The following is an 18,906-nucleotide window of genomic DNA, read 5'->3' on the forward strand; positions in this document are numbered from 1 at the left end:
GTTCACCATGCTTTGGTGCTTGAAAGGTAAATGGTTACCGCTCAAGAAGGTTCTGTCGGTTTTCAGAGGGAAATTTGTTGTTCCAGGAGATCCACAACCCATGTACTTCCATCAGCCACTCCAGTGTCTTGCTGACAAAACTTGCCCCTTCAGGGTTCTCCAGATGATAACCTCTTTCTTTCAGGTCACCACAGAGTTCATTTTTTTTCTCACTTATTCTAGGTGAAACATTAGACAGCCAGTCCTCTCCTCTTGCATGATCCACATGGGCTTTGACCAGGCCATCTTACAACTGGGCTTGCCAGCTTGTCCTGTTCCAGTCCCAGCTACTTCTGCTGGCTGTAACAGTGTCAAGAGATCTCTGTCTCTCTCCTTCTCTCTGAGAGAAAGCCTGTTTGACTCTCTCTGCTTGCAAAACTACTTGACCCTCTCAGAACAGCAAGTTCTCTTCCAGACATAGTGGCTCCAACATGCTCTTTCATCAGTTGCCTTTTGCAAACAACAATCCATTAGTGAAGTCTCTTGACCACTCTTCAAAACTCTTAAAAATGCTGTGTAGCCGATATGTCCAGCATGGGGCAGAGCTCCAGTATTTCAAACAAGATCTGTTTTAAAGTGTTTGTATGTGACCTACTCTAACAAACCTTTCCCTATTTATCTCCCAAAAACATATCTATATATATACTCTGGATGTATTTTTCCAGATACTGCCTGATCAAAGCTCTTTTCCTCTGAAGTATAACCTATTTAGCCCTTTTGAAATTAAGGCTGATTTTTCATTACCCATTTGCTTGCTAATTTTATAAGAATTGTTTGTATTTAAAGAGAAAGTAGATACATTTTTTTAAAATTAAAGATCAGGGAACTGATGGGAGAGGAGAGGAGATAAGGACTGAGGCAAAATCGCTGTGTTCATATTGAATGCCAGGATAGCTTGAGGGACTGAGTGGCTTGCTGATGCTCCTATTTTCTTGTGTTCTTAACTACAGACTCTTTTTAAATTAGAGTAGCGCCTGGAGATAGTAGCATTTTCATTTGACAGAAACCTAGTTGTCAACACAAAAACTACTTTGGAATAGATCAGAAAGTTCAAGCCCTCAGTGGACATACTTCATGTAGCTAATCCACTACGTCAAGTCTTCTCCTTTGCTCTGTAAAACAACATTAGATCCTGAGAATTAACCATCTCCAAGAAAAGTTTATTGGCATTGAATATTAAGCAATTTCCTTCCCTGAACAGGAATTTAATATTTACCATATGTAAGTCTTTTGGCACAATTACTGTTTTAAATTGTGGTAAATGCCTGTGCTACCATTGCTTCTTACTTTCCTTTATTATGGGATGAATATTATTGAAGGTTAGTGATTATTTTTTCAACCCATTTCTTTATGAACATTTTTTTTGAAGGTGGCTTTCCTCATATATTTGTAGATACTTTGATAATCCATCTTTTGCATTTCATAATAATTTTAAAAATTGAGATGATTGGAGCCATATCTTACTCTAAACTCAAAAGTAAGTGGAGATGTGGATGTTACATTTTTGTTTAGGGAGAACATCACGGTCATACTGAAAGAGAATATTATTGTATCATCATTCAATGAGTGGAGGTTAGAAATAAGAAGGTGTGATTACTTTGATGGAGTTGTACTGTTAAGACTCTCAATAGTCAGCAGGAATTGAATTGAATTAAATGAGCAAATGTGCTGGGAGATCATAGACAACTGAAGGAATAACAGGGTTGTAATAGGATATGATTTCAATTTCCTTAATATCGATTAGGATTCTTAGATTCCAAACTTCTTGGATAGGGCAGAATTTATTAAATGCATCCAAGAGAGTTTTCTCAAACTATTTGTAGATGGTCCAACTAGAGATGGGGAAAACTGGACCTCTTCTTGGGAAATGTGGCAGGTCAAGTAACTGAGGTGACAGTGGGAAAGAACTTTGGGAACAGTAACCAGGTTGAAGTCTTTAATAGAGACAAGGGGTATAAGGAAAGGTTGTTCCTATTAGAGAGAAGAGCAAGCTGACAAGATAAGGAACTTTGCATGACCAGAGATATTGAGACCTTGGTCAACAAAAAGGAGGCATATGTCAGTTATGAACAGCTGAAATAAACAAATTCCTTATACAGTATAGAGGACGTAGGATTTCACTTAGGAGGGAAATAAGGAAGGCAAAGAGAATGTATGTGAAGGCTGGCAGAAAAGATTAAGTATACTAAGTATACTAAATAAGGTCAGCATTTGGAGCCACAGAAGATGAATGATGTACACAATGAGTACTGCTCCTCTGTATTTACCATGGAGAAAGACATGGAGGCTGGGGAACAGAGGGAAGGAAAAGTATATTGAAGGTAGTCCACATTACAGACAAGTAGGTGATGGAGATATTAAAATTCATAAAGGTAGATAAATTCCTTATCAAGTGTATCCTTAGACATTATTGAAAGCTGCGGAAGAAATTACAGGACCTCTGGAAGAGATGTTTGCATTGTTGTGGAGCACATGAAGGTGGCTAATGATGTGCCTTTATTTTTTTAAGGCTGTAAGTATAAGACAGGGAACCGTAGACCAGTAAGCTGCCATCTTTCATCTCCTCCACAATCTCCATCAGTACGGAGCACCACAGGGCTGTGTACTTCGCCCCCTGTTCTATTCTCTTGACACCTATGATTGTTTAGCTTGGTACAGCAACAACACCATTTACAAATTTGATGACGATGCCACAGTTGGGGCAGTATGACAAGGAGGGATATTGAAAATTGGATGAATGGTGTACTGAATACAACCTCACACAATATCACTAAAACCAAGCAGATGATTGTGGGCTGCAGGAAGGGAAAACTAGAAGTGTACAATCCAATAATCATAAGGGAATCAGAGGTGGAGAGGGTGAGCAAATTTAAATTCCTGGGAGTCTCTATTTCAGGGGACCTTTCCTGGACCCAATATACTAATGTTGTGAAGAAAATACACAAGTGCCTCTACCTCCTCAGGAGTTTGTGGAAGTTTGGTAGGACATCAAGAACCTTAGCAAACTTCTATTGATGTATAGTGGAAAGTGTGCTAACCAGCTGCATCATAGCCTGGTATGAGGGTATCAATATTTTTGAGCGAAAATCCAGGACAACAGAGGCAAAACTCTTACTACTATTGAAAAAATCTACATAGAATGCTGCTGTGGGAAAGCAGGAGTCATCATCAAGGAACCACAACAGCTAGGACATGCTCTGTTCTTGCTGCTGCCATCAGAAAAGTGAGATAGTTGCCAAAAGACTCATATCACCAGGTTCAGAAGCAATTGTTACCCATCTGCCATCAGACTCCTAAATAACAGGCTCAATCAGAGATTCATTTAAGGACTCTTGCTTTGCACACTATTTATTATTGAATATTTATTTTTTTATATATTGCCATTTTTAAAAATTTCTTTCTTTGTTTACATTTCTACCTTGTATACGTACCTTTCTCTTGAGTACAGTTTACAGTGATGGTGGCCCACAGGAAAAGAATGTCACCATTGTATGTGAGATCATATATGCTACTCTGACATTAAATTTGAACTTTGAACTTCTTGCTATTTCTTGGCAAATAACTAGGGGGCATTCTGAAATCTACTTGCATTTGGAAAGGCAAGAATTGATTTGCGATAGTCAGCATGACTGTGAGTGGGAAATTGTGTCTCACAAATTTGAATCTTTTTGAAGAGGTGACTAAGAATATTGATGAGGTCAATGATAGATGTCCATCTGAACCTTATGGTTGGTTGGGCTGAAGGTCAGATCGCATGGGAACCAGGGTGATCTGGTCAACTGGAATTGGTGTGAAGTTAGGAGACAGAGGGTGGGAGTGAAGAATTTTTACTCAGTGGAGGTCTGTCCGTAAGGGACCAGTGCTGGGTCCACAGTTCTTTGACATCTGTGTTAATGATTTGAATGACAAAGTGACTGCCAGCCCAGTCAGTCTTGCAACCTCTAGGAGCTGGTACCCAAATGAGGAGAGCAATTCAAAGACTAGTCAGGCAACAGCCTAACATATCCATACTAGCAGAGATGTACTTTTTGCTCAACTTTGCAGAGCCCTCCATCACCAAACCAAATCCATTCAAAAACCGTGTTCTTCCCTCAGCCAAATTAATTGTGACTTCATGATAACAGCACAGCAAATAACTGCATTCGAGTCTTAAAATTTTTGGCTGTACAATCAATCCAAAACTCAGTACACTAATCAGAAACTAGAATAATGCATGTGGCAATTGAGAGTTGCATGGGTGAGCAGGCCATTGCAACATTCCCTTGGTTTGTCTGATGATGATAGTATATTGTTATATGTATGTGTCCGGCTGCACTGAAATTTACGCTAGCTGCAGCTACACAAGTTCATAAAACACACCAACAAACAGTAAGAGAAAATTAAATTACCCTGCAAGAGAGGAAAAAAAGATTGTGTACATAAAAGTGTAGATAAATATTTCAGTCATAGACAATCCAAAAATAAAAATGTGATGTAGCAGTAGCTACTCTGCTCCTGCAATAACACACACAACCAGATGGGTTGAGCTCAGTGAGCAGACGAGTTTATTGCAGGCTGCTGGGCTGCACTTATACTCCCAGCTCGGACCTGGCTGAGAACCGTGCTGGAGGGTGCTGACGTCACCCGGGCGTCACGTGGTCCCCCAGCGCGGGGCTTCTGAGCCTGAAGGTAGCAGCAGAAAGAGAAAGTGACTAGCTTCAGATTTCAGCTCCTGGGCCTTCATGACGTTGGCTGCTTTCTTGAGGTAGCACTTTTCATGGATGTCTTCAGTGGATGGGAGGTTTGTGCCCATGATGAACTTGGCTAGGTGTTTCTTCATCTTTTTGTATTCCCAGACACTCAAGGTTCCAAACAAGGGCATGATGCAACCAGTTAATGTACCCTTAGAGTATTTGACAACATGTCGAATCTTCTCAGACTGCTGAGAAATTAGAGACATTGCTTCAATGTGCTGCTCCCAGGAGAGTTCCTCCTCTGGGGGGGGGGGGGGAAATGCTCCAAAACATAACTTACTTATCCTTTCCATCTCTGAACTGCCAATGAAGACATGTGTATAGTCCCTTGGCCTTTCCTTGAGCTGTTTACATTCAACAGCACAAACAGATGTAATCCCTTTATGTAAAAAACAAAATTTTTGCCAAAAAAATTACAGCAAATCCTAAAAAAAATTGGTGCATTTATTTATAGAAACATAGCTAAATTTGAGGAATTTTTATACCTGACCTGAATCCAACTATAATGGGGCCCCAAAAGATTTAGGTCATGTTGCCAACCTGCATCGCTTGAACCATTCAGTTATGTACCTCATTACTGTACAACATTTGTGAGAGCGTAAACTGAGCAGTTGAATTCCAGTGAAGAGGTGATTGCCTGTGACATTTGACTGTATAGCATCAGAAACCTTTTTTTTGAATATTTTATTTAAAATTTAAAAACCATGATATATAAAGTTAATAAACACTTAATACAATATATATAACATTAATAAATATACATGGCATATAACAGAAAAGCCCCTCTATTCCCCCCTTACTCAATAAACCCTCCCCCTTACCTAAAACCACCCACAAATCCCCTCTAACTTCCCCTCCTAAAAAGAAAAAAAAGAAGGAAAAAAGAAAAGAAAGAAGATGTAAACTATAATGACATAGATAAATAGCTTGGATTGAGGCATTTCACCACACCAAGACAGAAGTATTCAAAATTTTAAAGCCATATAATCCAAATAAGGGCTCCAAATTTTTTGATTAAAAAAAATATTATCTCATAAATTAAATGTTATTTTTTTTCCAATGGTATACAAGATCTCAATTCTGTATGCTATCAAAGTAAATTCAACTCTATATCAGTTTTTCAAGTAATCGCAATACATTTTCTTGCTACTGCTAATGCTAATCTCAAAAATGCTATTTGAAATTTATTTAATCTTATTTCCAAACAAATCTTTTTAATATTACTTAGCAAAAATACTGATGGATCCATTGGGGATTTATCTTTAAAAATATTTTGTAAAAGTTCCTTAAACTGCATCTAAATAGGTTTCACCTTTTCACAGAGCCATGTTGAATGTAAAAATGTTCCATTTTCTTCCTGACATCTAAAACATAAATCCATAGAAAGAAAATTATTTATCTTTAATTTCTCAGGAGTTAAATATAATTGATGTATAAAATTATAATGAACTAATCTATATCTTATATTCGCTATTTTTGTCATATTATCTTTACACAAATTCTCCAATCCTCCTGAGTAATTTGTTTTCCAAAATCTTTTTCCCATTTTAACCTAGATTTTTGTAAATCTGGCTTAAACATTTTATTCTGTCATCATGCATACATTCCTGATATAAATCATTTTTTTCTACGATCCTTAATAGTATCAGAAACCTTGATATTGATATGTAGTGGGGAATGATCATTCATTGTCCTGAAATCCACCTGTTAAAACAGGAATAAGAGTGAGAAAGCCCTTCATTGATTGGGGCAAACTTTGCATTCAAGCATTTGTGATCACATCAGCAGGAATTGCTCAAGTCATTTTTAACTCCTTATCGATAATTTTTTCCATAATTGGGGGAGAGTTTTATAAATTTTGCATGTACATTTTAGATGAATTGTGTGCTCCAGTATTATTGGTTCTATATTTCCTGTGTCACATTAAAGGCATGACCTTAGAATTTTCTAGTCCTCTTCCCCCGATAATGGTTCCGAGCGGAGGGCCCTCAAAACCAGGACCCACTTGCAGCCACTTCATGATGAACATCGACCCCACCCCATCACCCCGCTTGGTTACCAAACCTGTCTGTCAACTGTAAGCCCATTGCCACCAAGAGCAGGAGGTACAGTGCGGCAGACAGAGAGTTTATAAAGACTGGAGAATGGTGTCATTGGCACTGACCCTGATTGGATGTGCCCCTTGTTAGAGCTTCCCCTCCCCGGGACCACAATGGTTTTGAGGAGATGCCTTTTTCTCATATTACGCCCAGTGAGTCCCTCAATACGCCAGCAAGGTTTGTCCCCTCTTAAAGACCACCACTTTTCTCCTTTCAGCTGAAGCCCTGACGGCTTTTAATTATCTCCGAAGTTACATTGCGAAAGCCACCATGCACGAAGTGGACATAGCCATGGCTGCTACTCTCAATCAGGTGGACAGGCTGGTTGCCCTTTTCTCACAGACGCTTCAAGGCCACGAGCTCCAGAACCCGTCTGGAGGCTCAGGCCATTGTAGAAGCTGTAAGGCACTGGAAGCAATACCTGGCTGGTAGAATTTACGCTCCTCAAGGACCAGCGCTCTGTCGCATTCATATTCAGCAATGCCAAGAAGGGCAAAATCAAGAATGACAAAATTGCTATGTGGAGGATCGAACTCTCCACCTACAATTTTGACATCGTCTACCAGCCAGGAGCCCTTAACAACCCTTCAGATGCCTTGTCCAGGGAATGCTATGCCTCTGCACACATTGGTCAACTGTGGACCATACACAATGAGCTCTCTTACTCAATAGAAGACATCAGAGAAATGACCAAGTTATGCCAGGTCTGCGCGGAGTACAAGCCACACTTTTATCGCCCTGCGAAAGCGTACCTGATCAAGTCATCCAGGCCCTTCAAACAGCTCAGTGTCGATTTTAAGGGACCTCTTCCCTCCACGAACGGGAACATTTACTTTCTCTCGGTCATCAATGAGTATTCCTGCTTCCCATTCACCATCCGATACCCAGGCACATCCGCCTCAACAGTTATGATGGCCGTGGGCTCCGTTTTCACTCTGTTCAGGTATCCCGGCTACATTCATAGCGACCAGGGCTCAGCCATCATGAGTGACAAGCTGCATCAGTACCTGCTGGTGAGGGGCATCGCGTCCAGTAGGGCTACCAGTTACAACCCCCAGGGGAATGGGCTGGTTGAAAAAGAGAACGCCACGATCTGGAAGGCAGTCAAACTTGCCCTGAAGCAAAAAGGTCTTCCAGACTCAGGATGGCAGGATGTCCTCCCCATCGCGCTCCACTCAATTCGGTTGGTACTCTGCACTGCGACCAATGCTACTCCTCATGGCCTCTTGTTTACATTCGACAGAAGGTCAGCATCAGGGACTACACTCACAGCCATTGCTCACTAGTCCTTGTCCAGCCCTTCTCAAGAAGCACGTGAGGAGAAGCAAGACCGACCCCCTGGTGGAAAGGGTGAAATTGCTCCAGGCCAACCCCACGTATGCCTTCATGGAATACCTGGATGGCAGGGAGGACACCGTCTCCATCAGGGACATGACACCTACCGGAACAGAGGATCTGTTGCCTCAGGTTCCCCACAAGCCACCGAGCTTTTTCTCCCCAGCCCCACTCAGAGGACCCAGTTCAGGAGGAGAGTGAACCCCCCTCTATCGTCGAGTCATAGCCCTAGCCCACTACCCTTCCATCGCAGGTGGACCAGGAGACTCAAGGAGCCCAAGGCACTCCACCAGGATATCCAGTGCCCTGGACCCCTGGACTGCATGAATCTGTAAATAGTATTGTAAATATTTCTGTTCTGTGACTATTACTGGCTTCTTATCCATGTTCTCTTCATTGTCAGACCCTTAATTTTGAAGGAAGGGGTGAATGTAGTAAACTGGGATTCACTAGAAATGTACTGTACTGATGACTGGTCCCGCCTCCTGACTCCTCCCCCTGGGGGTCTGTATATAACCCTGGTTTCCTGCCTAAACCCAGAACCCCTCTGATGCCTATTTGTGAACCCTACCTGTGTTGTAAGCTAATAAAAGCCTTTGTTCTTCTGTGAGCTTTTATCTACACCACAACATGGAAATGAGAAAATTGGAGGTTTATGTAGTAGGAAAATTCTAGGCAGTTGTTAGAGTAGATTAGGTTGGCACAACACAGTGATTCAAAGGGCCTGTACTGTGCTGTAGATTTTATGTTCAATGTTCCAGATAATTGCTGAAAGTATTGATCCATTGATGTCTGTAATTGTTTCTCAGTTCTATCTGCATTTCTTAAATAAAGCAGAACATAGAGTAATGGTGATTGGCAAAAAAAAATTCAGAAATTATGAGAAAATTTATTTACACAAGTATAATCTGGAAGACACTTTCAGTGGGATAATAGAGCCTAAATCAATCATAATGTTCAAAAGTGAAGTTCATGAGTGCTTAGAAGCAAGCCATTTATTGGGATTTTGGATATAGAATAGAAAAGTGGGAATAGGTTGTTTGCTTTTGCATGGAACTGGCACCAATGTAATGGGTCAAACTACCTTATTCCATATCTTTACCTTTTTTATGATTTACAATAGCGTGGGAATTGAGTGGAAGGATTATTTTGATAGCCACAGAATTGATTGTAAGCACTCATGAACGACTTGAGAATCACCTAGAATTAGCATTAGCACCTCGTGGGAAATATTTGTGCTTGACCTTTCTCACCAACCAGCATTTAGACTTTGTGCTCCATGTTGTATGCTGGAAGTAGCATACCTGTAGCTGAAGAAAGTCCCTTTGATACTCAGGCTTCTGCAATAATACTTCCAGACATACTTTGCAGACATTCATTTTGAAATGCAACATGACAGAAAAGAAAATCAAAGGATATAATTGGGGAAGGATCACAGTCTAAGGTCAGCTGCTACTGGATAATGAGGGGCTGGGCCCTGTGTAATAGCTTCTCATATGCATCTCACATGCATTGTTTGAAGTGAAAGCGAGTTACAGTGACACATGGGAAGAAAGTGGAGAGGAAAACTCACCAGTTGTATCTTTCCTCGATAGTGTGAATAAAGCTTATTTTTGAAATAAAAAAGTTAACTGTGAGAAGGACAAGACCTGAATTGAGGCTGCTCAGTTGGAGGGCATATTTGTCCAGAGTGTTCAAGAAGCAATTCCTCTTTATAAAGTCCAATGAGAAGCAATGATTAAAGTATCTGCACTTCATTATGTACAGTAAAATCCATGTTATCCGGAATTCAAGTAACCAGCAGCATCAAGCAACTAGCAAAAAAAAATTTAAAAATCTGTAAAATAAATATTTAAAAAATACAGAAGTTTAAAATGGGTGCCCCCTGGCAGTTCGTTTGCCAATCATTCCAACATCCAATCTCAAACAACCGTAAAATCCACTTATCCGGCATTTATCAATCCCGATAGGTGCCGGATACTGGGGGTTTTACTGTAGTAAGATTTGGGTAGTGGAATTGTTCTCCTGCCCCATACTTCATCCATTCTCTGATTGTTCTGGTTGGACCACTTTGATAGTGGCTGTAATGTCACAGTGAACACAGTGGTCTTAGTTTTGGGCTGCATTCAGATAAGAAATGAAGATACCTGCAATATGCCCCACACCACTAAGAAATCTGAGTGTATCTCATTCCTCCTTGCCATGGAGTAGCAATTGGAATGATACGGAAGGCTTTTAGAGTATTCCAGACTTCCCGTGATCCAAGATGCCTTTGATTGAGCAGATTCTAGACTGTTGGCACCATGTAATTGAAGTACCTGAATCAATTTCACTTCGTCAGTGTATAGCTACTGTCAGACTTCTCTGTACTCTTTCTGCCTCTCTACCTGCCCATCACCCACACCTTCCTTCCCTTCACTCCATGATCTTTTTTCCCTCCTGTCAGATGATATCTTCCTTAGTCCTCTGCTTCTTCCTCCTAACACCTTCTTGTTTCTTGTCTTTTTTCCATTTCTTCCCCCTCCCAATTGTATTCAGCTTTTACCTGTCAATCATGCTTCTCCTCACCCCCTCCACCATTTTTTTTTCAGAGTTATGCCCCAAAATATTGACTGTCTCTTGCCTTTCTTCCTTCAGTGGATGTTGCTTAATTCACTAAAACCAACACATTCCAAATTTATTAATCAAACCAATTTCACATGTCTGGCCACATGTAAGAAATCACCACAATTTTTTTTTAATGGTTGCCTTATTCTTTCCTAATATTGCTGCAGGGTGTTACTCCAGTAACATGGGTGGCGGAATGTTGCTGAATTTTAGTTGGAGATTATAGATAGCTTTGCTGGGTGACTTCAAGCAGTTTTCTGTCGATAGTCTGCTTTTGAATTGAATTGGATTAGCATGAGCAGGAGCTATTTGGCTGACTTAATGATAGCATGAAGATTATTAGCTGAATGACATCATCAGTGCTATCCTATTGATAGGGGGTGTAGAGTAGTACTCTGGATTACATTAAAAAACAATTCCATTAATTTCTCCAATGAAATTAAAATGAGTGCCAATCATTTTTTTAATGATTATTTTTTCAGTTCCTTTACTTTTGACCTGTTATTCTCTGCTGTTTCCAGGCTTTCTTTAATTATTATTCTGAAAAATCTTCCATTTTGCTTCTGGACAAGTTTGTCTTTTCCTTTAATGGAATGTCTTGTTTGCCATGCTGTGATTTGTGAGTTAAAGGAATAGGTATTTATTGTGAATTAGATCTCAATGCTTTCAACGTTATCCATTCCTTGTTTGCTGTTTATGATCTGATGGAGTTTCCTCATCTGTCAAAGTCAAAGCATGCCTCACTTCTTCATTATTTGCTTTGCTTAAACAACCTGTTTCACACTGAACTAAATCAAGGGAAAATTCTAAGTTCACAGCTTTGGGTTGAAAACTATCCAGGCGGAATATGTTGTTCTTCACATCGATCGTTTACAACCTTATTGTATGAGCATTGATTTTTCCCTTTTCAGGTAACCTTTATTCTTTCTCTCCTGATCCATCCAGGCTCTCTCATCCTTTTTTTCCCAACCATCCCACTTCGTTCCATCTACACTTCATTCATACACTCAATCTGCCTCCCCCAATTAGTACCATCTGCACATATCCATCCCTTATCTGGTTCCTTATTCATTACATTTCTGCATTTCCAGCCTCTTGTATCTCTATTTAATGTCTTCCACCTTTTGTCTCAACCTCCACACCCCCTCCCCAACAAAAAACATCTCGGTTCTACTTGCTTTATTTTCTCTCTCTTCTCTACCAGCTGCTGACATCCAGCTTCACCCTTTCCTCACCTAACTCAATCTCCCTTCTCATGAGGTATACCAATCACCTTCCAGCCCCTTTTTATACCACTCACCTTTTTATACTGGCTTACTTTTCACTCTCATTTCTCATGCATGGTCTTGACCTGAAATGTTGACCCCCCTTGTGCCTACACAAATGCTTCCTGACCCACTGAGCTCCTCCAGCAGTTTGTTTTCTTGCTACACATTTTGTACTTTTGTGTATATACATTATAAATATATTGTTTAAAAGTCAATCTTTTTAGGAGTGTATCAAATATCCAAATATACTGGAATATTTGCTTTCCCATTGTTTAAAAGATACCATTCTTAACTGTTACCCTTTAATTTATAATACACTGAAACAATTTTTGTGCATGATCACTTTATTTGTTAGTTTTGTACTGATTACATTTCAGTTTAATCTTTCAAATTTCCCTGTTAAAAGGTTGAGTACAAGGAAATTGTTCATAACCGGTATTTTTCTTACCAAAAACAATGGGCCCTCTTCTTTCGTATCACTTCTGTAGAAACAATTTGCTTGATTCTGCTTGAGGCAAAATGTCACTCATTCATCAGTATGATCTCAGTTTGCCTCCTCCCTCTGCCCTGTGGTTTTCAGACTCCTCCCAAAACTCAGGCCTACTGATCTGCCAGTGACTCTCTCTGCACAGCAGTGAGTTATGTGGTGCTCCCCCACAAATTGGCTGATTTGTAGCTTCACTGTTTGAGCCTTGCTTCCTGTGCAACATAATCTCCCTTGTGCGATTTGATTGTGTGACACCAAGGACTGTAAAGATGCTGCTGTCTGTGCCACAGATGGGGTTTGGCCCTCGCTCTCATCGAGTACAGCAAGCTAAAAAGGTAACACAAAGGCTTTATGCTTTACTTTTCTTATTTTGTGAATTGGTGAGTGAATATTTTAACAATCTATCTTTGAAAAATGAAGGAAGAGCTGGGGATTTTTTAAATTAAGGAAATGACTGTGAAGGAAGTTGCAGGAGCTCAAGCACACTCATCAAAGGAAGTCTTGTCATGTTCCCAGCAGCGGAATTCTTAGAATAGTAACCAGGCCAACATCTTTTCACAACTCTAGTCTTTTTAATATGTGTTCATTTTCATATGTGATATTTTGTGGATGATATCAGTCATTATGAAAGGTAGATACTTTAAGAGTAGTCAAGAATACTGAAATACTGCTTTTTCCTTTACACATTTATTTTGCAGCTATGGTGGATTTTAGTTGTGGGTATGATCATTGTTGATTCTGATAATCTACTCTGAATTTGAAGTGGGTGGATAACTTTTTAAAAATTCTGCTTGTAAAGTGAAACAAAATTCATAAAATTATAAAATGGACTTTGTCTTTAACTTGCTGAGGTAGTGACAGGATTTCATGAAAGAATTTTGCTGTTCCATTTTAGTTTAAATTCAACAGAACTGCAGTGTTTACATTTTTTTATGCCATCCAGAGAAAGGGAACACTGTGGCAGTAACAGGAATGGAATAAAAATTGCACTTTTATTTCTGAAGCATTTAATTGTATGTTTACATTTTACTTATGCTTGCCCCATTATACAGATTACTTTTATCAGTTAAATGCAATTTATTTTTGTTTAGAATTGAAACACTATTGTTTGTCCTCAGATACGAAATTCCATGTTATCAAGAATGTTGTTGAACTTTTGAATAATATGTATTTTTGAGATTTTGATCAACAATAAACCTAAACTGAACATTATTGTTAGATTGGCTCTGTCTAAACAATGTTACCTGTTGCAATGTGTGGAATAGTTAATCAAATATATTTATAAATCTAGTGATTGCTTATGAAGGAAGCCAGCTGAAATTATCCACCAGGCCTTCGTGTTACAGAAAGAAATAGAGGTGACAAGCTGTAAAACGGTCATATTGCCTTTCGTCATTCACCTCACAGCTGTGTTAGCAGGAATGGGTACAGGTCAGACAGGGGTGTCTTGGATATTTTAATCAACATATAGTGTACTTATCTCATGCCTTTCATGTCGTGACTTGTTCCAAAGCACTTTACAGAGGAATGTCATCACAGAGTTTGCCTCTTAGTCATGCAAACAGCCATAAGGACAGATGACCAAAAGCTTGGTCAAAGTACAAAGGAGGGGATATTGAGCGTCTTCATACCAATTCTTACAGCATTAATATTTTAGATGAAAGCAGTTGGAGCTCCTAAAGTCAAGGACGGCCAAGCGACCAAAAATGGAGAAATGCAGATAACTTGTGTGGCTGAAGCAAGTAATAGAATGAAAAAGAAGGGTAAATACATGTAGAGTTTTGAATACAAGCATGAAATTTTTAACACAGTGGCATTGTTTAACTAAGAGCATGTCTAGTTCATTATGCACAGGAGTATGACTGATGTAAGGAGATGGCAGTTTTATTTCAACTTCAAGTTAGGAAGGGAAGCAGGAGTGCAGAACAAACAGCACTGGAAATTATGAGGGTTATAGTTGCAATTGAACTGAGGAAGGAGCAGAGTCAAGTTGACATTATGGAGGTGGAAATAAATAGTCTTAATTACAACAAGATTTTCCATCAACAGCTTATCTATGCATAAAGTGTGACACCAATATTGTGACAGTGTTCAATTTTAGACTTGCCAAGGAGAGATAAATATTCAGATGTGTGTCAGTTTGCTTCTGGATTGGATACTCTTGTCACTTCAGAAAATTGTAGAGTCAGAGAATGTTACAGCATAATATAGGCCCACATCCCAACTTGTTCATGCTATCCAAGTTGACTATCTAAGCTCATCCCATTTGAATGTATATGGCCAATATCATGACCTTTCCAATCTATATATCTGTCTAAATATTTTGTTAACATTGCAATAATGTTCTACCAGTTCCTCTGACAGTACGTTCCACGTAACTCCACTTTTGGATTTCCCTAAAGTGAAAGAAGAATTCGACCATTTACCTTATCGATCCCCCTTATGATTTTGCCCTCCTCAATGAAGGTTCCCCCTCCCCTCCCCAGCTTTCCATCTATGCTCCGTGAAAAAATCTACGAATCTATCTTGCTTGCCATTACAATTCAAGCTCATCAGTCCTAGTAATATTTCCATGTATCTTTTCTGCTCATTGTCCAGTTCTGTGCAATTAATTTTCATTTTGCTGACTTCCTGTAACTCGGAAGATTACCTTTTTAGGTTTATTTTCCATTTTCCCAATCATATTAATTTTGAGTAGGCCAATGGAGATTTTTTATTGATGTTTTTCATTTCTCGTTCCTTGCAACTTTTAATAAATTTTACAGATGTCCAAATATCTCCAAAATTGTTTAGGAAAAAAAGATTTTTGTGGAGCATTAGTTTTACTGGACCCTGCATTTCACATCTCTAGTTTGCTGAAAGCTAATAAAGTTTGAACTTGCCCATCAGTTTGGGTGGGTCCTATAAGTATCTGTCCCGTTCAGATTTATTGTCAGTGTACATACATGACTCTTTTTTCTGCAGGCGAGGCAGAATTACCACTTATTGGTAGTGCAAAAAAAAGGAAAAATTGTACTCAGCGTATACATGTAAACAAATAGGGAATGCAAATAAACTGACTGCGCACTACAGAGAGTATTAAAAAAATCAAGAAAGAGTCTTTTAATGAGTCTGATTGAGTTTGTTGTTGAGGAGTCTGATGGTGGAGGGGTAGCAGCCATTCCTGAACCAGGTGGGTGCGAGTCTTGTGGCTCTTTCCTGATGGTAGCAGCAAAAATAGAGTGTGTGCTGAGTGGTGTGGATCCTTCATAATTGCTGCTGCTCTTCGACAGCAGCATTCCTTGTAGATGTTCTCGATAGGGGGGAGGCTTTTGCCTGTGATGTCCTGGGCCGTGTCCACTACCTTTTGGAGGGCTTTACACTCAGTGTATTGGTGTCTCCATACCAAACTGTAATGCAGTCGGTCAGTACACTTTCCACCATGCATCTGTTGACATTCACCCGTGTTTCCGGTGTCATACTAAACCTCTGCAAACTCCTGAGGAAGTAGAGGGGCTGATGTGTTTTCTTCATGACGCCATTAGTGTGTTGGGCCCAGGAAATATTCTCCAAGATTGTGACTCCCAAGAACTTAAATTTGCTCACCCTCTCCACCTCTGATCTCCAAATGACCACTGGATTGTTTACCTCTGGTTTTCCCTTCCTGAAGTCAACAATCAGCTCCTTAGTTTTGGTGACATTGAGTGCAAGGTTATTGCCGGTGCACCATTCAGCCAAGTTTTCAATATCCCTCTTGATTGTTGACTCATCACCTTTCTTTATACAACCCACTACCATGGTATTGTCGGCAAATTTGTATATGGTGTTATTGTCATAGTGCAGTAGTAGGTGTAAAGTGAGTATAGAGCAAGGGGCTAAAAACACAGCATTCAGGTTGAAAGTCTCTTGTGTTATTACAATTAAAATAACATGTTCGTGCTTGTCTGGAGACATGGTTGACACTTCACTGCAATTGAGGTATTGTCTTTTTAATGAGTATTAAGACAAGATAGTCACAAGTGGATATATAGATTGCATCGAAATTTTAAAAAAGAAAAAGAAAATGCTTGAAACTCTCAGCATGTTATATGGTTATATTTCTGTTTTTATTAAAGATTCCATGGTTTTTCTCACTAAAAGGGAAGGCTATTTTTCCTAATGTTGTAGCCAGAATGTATCCCTTTATTGAAACTAACAAAACAGTTATATAATGGCAGCATGATTAGCATGGCAGTTAGCGTAATGCTGGCCTGAGCTGTTTCTAAGGAGTTTGTATGCTTTCCTCATGTTTGCGTGGATTTTTTCCCCGGGGGCTCCATTTCCTCCTACTGTTCGAAACGTACCAGGGGTATAGGTTAATTTGTTGTAGGTTAATTGGGTGTATTTGTACTGCATGGGCTCTTAGGCCAAAATGGTCTGTTACTGTGCTGTATGTTTAAGTACTGCTATTCTTCATTGATATTTGTGATTCCATGATATATCAGTATTAATCTGTTGCATTTCAATAATTAGCACTGTTCAAAGGAATCCATTGGTTTTGATGCAATCAGGGATGTGAAGAATTTGTGAAATGTTCTTCATTTATATTTTCCCATCTTGTGAATTGATACTGTGCTTCCCAAATATATTTTTTCCCAATTTTATACTGTACATTTTGATCAATGCGAGTGTTCACTTTGTGTAAAACAAATAGGAGATAGACAATGTTGTTCTTGCATGGAATCATTATTCAAAAAGTCATAAGATACTTCTCAGCTCAAGAAGATTTTAAAATCTACTCACTATTCTAACATATTATGAAACAGAACTGTAATATTACTGTACGTTAGATAGCTTTCGTGAATTATCAAATTGTAACAGCATTAAAAAGAACTATTTGTTTTGCTGTCAGAAAAAACTCATGTTGCTTCCTTCGTTGATCATATATTCTCTAAATTTAGCAGAACTCTTTTATCCCTGCCAGGATGCAGGTAAATCTATTCTACATCCTCTCTTGGAACTTCACACTCTTTCTCAGCAATGCTCACTAAAATTGAACTAAGAGCACTGCAAAATACTGTTGGAATCTGGAGCCAAAGCAAACAGCTGGAGGATCAATGGGCCGGGTAGTATCTGTGGAGGCAGAGGACTGTCACATTTTTGGCCAAGACTCTCCATCAACACACATATTTTATAAATGTTCAACACAACAACCATACTTTGGCATTTTGGACTTAGGTTTATGAAGAATAAACTTTACCTCCCAATGTTTCAATGAGCCATTTCAAAGATGATGAATGAATATTTCATCAGCATTCAGTTCTTGATCATCTCATAGAACTAAGCTTTTTAGAATTGCCAAATTTGAACACTTTGTATCTATTTATGTTCTTAAAAATTTATTAAAATTGTCTTATGACTGTGCTTATTGTCTGAAGAAATTCCATTCATTAGGACTTTGAAGCACTCACTTCTCTCCAGAGTGTACCTTTACCAAAATAGTATTTTCTTGATGTCATTCATACACATTTGAGGTAAATTTAAATGTTAATGTGAGCAAATTCACTAGTGAGGACAGGCAAAGCAGGAATTCTGATAGACTTAACTGTATTTATTTTAATGCCAGAAGCCTGACAAGTAAGGCAGACAAACTCAGACTTGGATTAGTACATGGGACTGGAATATTATAACCAAAGCAGAAACAAGGTTGAGGCTGTCGCAGCACTGGCGGCTGAAATTTTGGGCTAAAGATGCTATATACATGATAGAGCTGGAGGCAAGAGAGAAGGGATGTGGCAATTTTGATTTGGCAGAATATCACCACAGTACCTGGAGAAAATATTCCTGGGGGATCATCCAATGAGGATATAGGGATGGCATTTTAAAATAAGCAGGTGATCACTTTGATAGGATTGTATTACAGACTCCAATATTCAAGGGTAATTAAGAAGAGCAAATACATTGGCTGATCAGAGATAGCTGTAAGAAAAATAGGGTTGCAATATCAAGAACAACTTTTCTCATTGGCCAGAATTGTTATTGTATATCGATTCCTTTATTGTCATGTATTAATACAGAAAAATGAAAGTTACTATTACTATTGCCTGGTTCCCTTTACAGAAAGAGAAAAAGAGTAACAAAAGGGAGTCCCTTCAGAGACACTAAGTGTATGTGGATTTGCCTCCAGCACTCCCACAGCCTCTACTACCACACAGACCCTTGTTCAATCTATTAGCAATCCAAGCTCCAAATCTAAAACTCTGACAGAATCAGGAAGACCAGCACCTGAGGACCTTTGGGAGCCCTTTTTGCACTCAGCACCCTCATGAATTCCAGTTCCATGAGTCCCTATAGCCTGTGTGGGTTGAAGTAAAACATAA

The 18,906-nt window shown here is 39.2% G+C and overlaps 1 protein-coding gene across 8 annotated transcripts in view; it reads left to right on the forward strand.

Moving 5' to 3' along the window:
- The window catches only part of rbms1a (RNA binding motif, single stranded interacting protein 1a), a 309,299-nt gene that overhangs the window by 112,774 nt on the left and 177,619 nt on the right, over window positions 1-18,906 (forward strand). The window contains exon 1 of one of the 8 annotated variants that reach the window (XM_069935381.1): window positions 12,640-12,903. The exons of 6 other annotated variants lie outside the window; for them this stretch is intronic. In XM_069935381.1, coding sequence (XP_069791482.1) covers window positions 12,838-12,903 — 66 coding nt within the window. In that variant the 5' untranslated portion in view covers window positions 12,640-12,837. Of the gene's footprint in view, window positions 1-12,639; window positions 12,904-18,906 lie in introns of those variants that run through there. One more of the 8 variants, XM_069935386.1, reaches the window with a different exon arrangement.

This window comes from Narcine bancroftii, chromosome 4 (assembly GCF_036971445.1).
Source record: "Narcine bancroftii isolate sNarBan1 chromosome 4, sNarBan1.hap1, whole genome shotgun sequence".
Taxonomy (NCBI): domain Eukaryota; kingdom Metazoa; phylum Chordata; class Chondrichthyes; order Torpediniformes; family Narcinidae; genus Narcine; species Narcine bancroftii.